The sequence below is a fragment of the Micropterus dolomieu genome, linkage group LG04 (assembly GCF_021292245.1).
Source record: "Micropterus dolomieu isolate WLL.071019.BEF.003 ecotype Adirondacks linkage group LG04, ASM2129224v1, whole genome shotgun sequence".
Classification (NCBI taxonomy): domain Eukaryota; kingdom Metazoa; phylum Chordata; class Actinopteri; order Centrarchiformes; family Centrarchidae; genus Micropterus; species Micropterus dolomieu.
Genome location: NC_060153.1, coordinates 33,848,527 through 33,851,089, shown reverse-complemented (window position 1 = coordinate 33,851,089; position 2,563 = coordinate 33,848,527). Strand labels below are relative to the sequence as shown.

The window sequence follows — 2,563 nt, the reverse complement described above, 5'->3', positions numbered from 1 at the left end:
TCAGTTTAAACCACCACCCCTCAACATCCTGACGCCCTACAGGTCAGTTTAAACCACCACCCCTCAACATCCTGACGCCCTACAGGTCAGTTTAAACCACCACCGCTCAACATCCTGACGCCCTACATGTCAGTTTAAACCCCGCCCCTCAACATCCTGACACCCTACATGTCAGTTTAAACCACCACCCCTCAACATCCTGACGCCCTACGGGTCAGTTTAAACCACCACCCCTCAACATGCTGACGCCCTACATGTCAGTTTAAACCACCACCCATCAACATCCTGACACCCTACAGGTCAGTTTAAACCACCACCCCTCAACATCCTGACACCCTACAGGTCAGTTTAAACCACCACCCCACAACATCCTGACGCCCTACAGGTCAGTTTAAACCACCACCCCTCAACATCCTGACGCCCTACAGGTCAGTTTAAACCACCACCGCTCAACATCCTGACGCCCTACATGTCAGTTTAAACCCCGCCCCTCAACATCCTGACACCCTACAGGTCAGTTTAAACCACCACCGCTCAACATCCTGACGCCCTACAGGTCAGTTTAAACCACCACCCCTCAACATCCTGACACCCTACAGGTCAGTTTAAACCACCACCGCTCAACATCCTGACGCCCTACAGGTCAGTTTAAACCACCACCCCTCAACATCCTGACACCCTACAGGTCAGTTTAAACCACCACCGCTCAACATCCTGACGCCCTACAGGTCAGTTTAAACCACCACCGCTCAACATCCTGACGCCCTACAGGTCAGTTTAAACCACCACCCCTCAACATCCTGACGCCCTACATGTCAGTTTAAACCACCACCCCTCAACATCCTGACACCCTACAGGTCAGTTTAAACCACCACCCCTCAACATCCTGACGCTCTACGGGTCAGTTTAAACCACCACCCCTCAACATCCTGACGCCGTACGGGTCAGTTTAAACCCACTTTCTCGTGTCTTTCTGGCTTCAAACTACAAATCCACCCGTGAAACCATGAAAGGTCCGGTGCTGTGTTTGAGGAAGCAACAGCTGAACTGTTCTAGATAACACGTGTGTGTGTGCAGGGATGATAAGAAGGACGGCTTGAAGTTCTACACCGACCCGTCTTACTTCTTCAGCCTGTGGAAGGAAAAGATGCTGCAGGCCACCGAGAACAAACGCAAAGAGAAGCGACGACAGAAGGTCCATCCAGCTAACTATCTCTCTATCATTCTGAAAACAGAAATCAGGTAAATAGAATAACAAAGCTCCGTTTTCTATGTCCAGGAACAGAAGCATGTGGAGGAGTCCTCAGGACGGGAGGTGAAGAAGGTGAGTTTCTGTGATGGTTAGACTTCCCTGAACAGGTTGTTTCCAGTGTGCAGAACTACACCACTGTTTCTAAATGAGGACCGACTCTTGCAGCAAAGAAACATTCACAGCTGGAAGCGTGTAGACGGACTCAGCACATCTGAAATATAAAGACGGGTACCAAACCCAAACACCACAGTACGATATGGCCAAGCAAAGCAGGGCAGTCTGCAGCGTGGTGAACATGATAGGTCAAATACCAAAAGAGCACCTGCAGGGGATCCAGTCCTCACCAACTCCACTTCAGTGCTAACAGTGAATAACACACTTCATTAGATCTTAACACAGAAGGCAGCAGAGTTCTGGGATCAGCTGCTTAACTGATGTGGACTGATTTAATCCGGGTGCAGACTGAGTGGTACCGAGAAAGTTTGTTTTCCTCATCATTGAATTAAAGTGAGAGAAGCTTGAAATCTGACGGGAAAATTAGCATCTATGTGGTATTTTATTAAAGATTAAGATTAGATTTTATTACAGTTTGTTACAGTTTGGAACAGTTTGTTACAGTTTGGAACAGTTTATGACAGTTTGGAACAGTTTATGACAGTTTGGAACAGTTTATGACAGTTTGGGACAGTTTATGACAGTTTGTTACAGTTTGGAACAGTTTATGACAGTTTGGGACAGTTTATGACAGTTTGTTACAGTTTGGAACAGTTTGTTACAGTTTGGAACAGTTTATGACAGTTTGGAACAGTTTATGACAGTTTATGACAGTTTGGAACAGTTTATGACAGTTTGGAACAGTTTATGACAGTTTATGACAGTTTGGAACAGTTTATGACAGTTTGGAACAGTTTATGACAGTTTGTTACAGTTTGGAACAGTTTATGACAGTTTGGAACAGTTTATGACAGTTTGGGACAGTTTATGACAGTTTGTTACAGTTTGGAACAGTTTATGACAGTTTGGAACAGTTTATGACAGTTTGGGACAGTTTATGACAGTTTGTTACAGTTTGGAACAGTTTATGACAGTTTGGAACAGTTTATGACAGTTTATGACAGTTTGGAACAGTTTATGACAGTTTGGGACAGTTTGGAACAGTTTATGACAGTTTGGAACAGTTTATGACAGTTTGGAACAGTTTATGACAGTTTATGACAGTTTGGAACAGTTTATGACAGTTTGGGACAGTTTATGACAGTTTATGACAGTTTGGAACAGTTTATGACAGTTTGGAACAGTTTATGACAGTTT

At 44.9% G+C, this 2,563-nt stretch overlaps 1 protein-coding gene across 1 annotated transcript in view; it reads left to right on the top strand.

The window, feature by feature from the left end:
• LOC123969773 (wiskott-Aldrich syndrome protein family member 3-like) overlaps positions 1-2,563 on the top strand; it is a 16,300-nt gene that overhangs the window by 6,845 nt on the left and 6,892 nt on the right. Inside the window, exons 5-6 of the mRNA XM_046047433.1 lie at positions 1,078-1,195; positions 1,280-1,324. Of these exons, the coding sequence (XP_045903389.1) occupies positions 1,078-1,195; positions 1,280-1,324 (163 nt within the window). The remainder of the gene's footprint in view (positions 1-1,077; positions 1,196-1,279; positions 1,325-2,563) is intronic.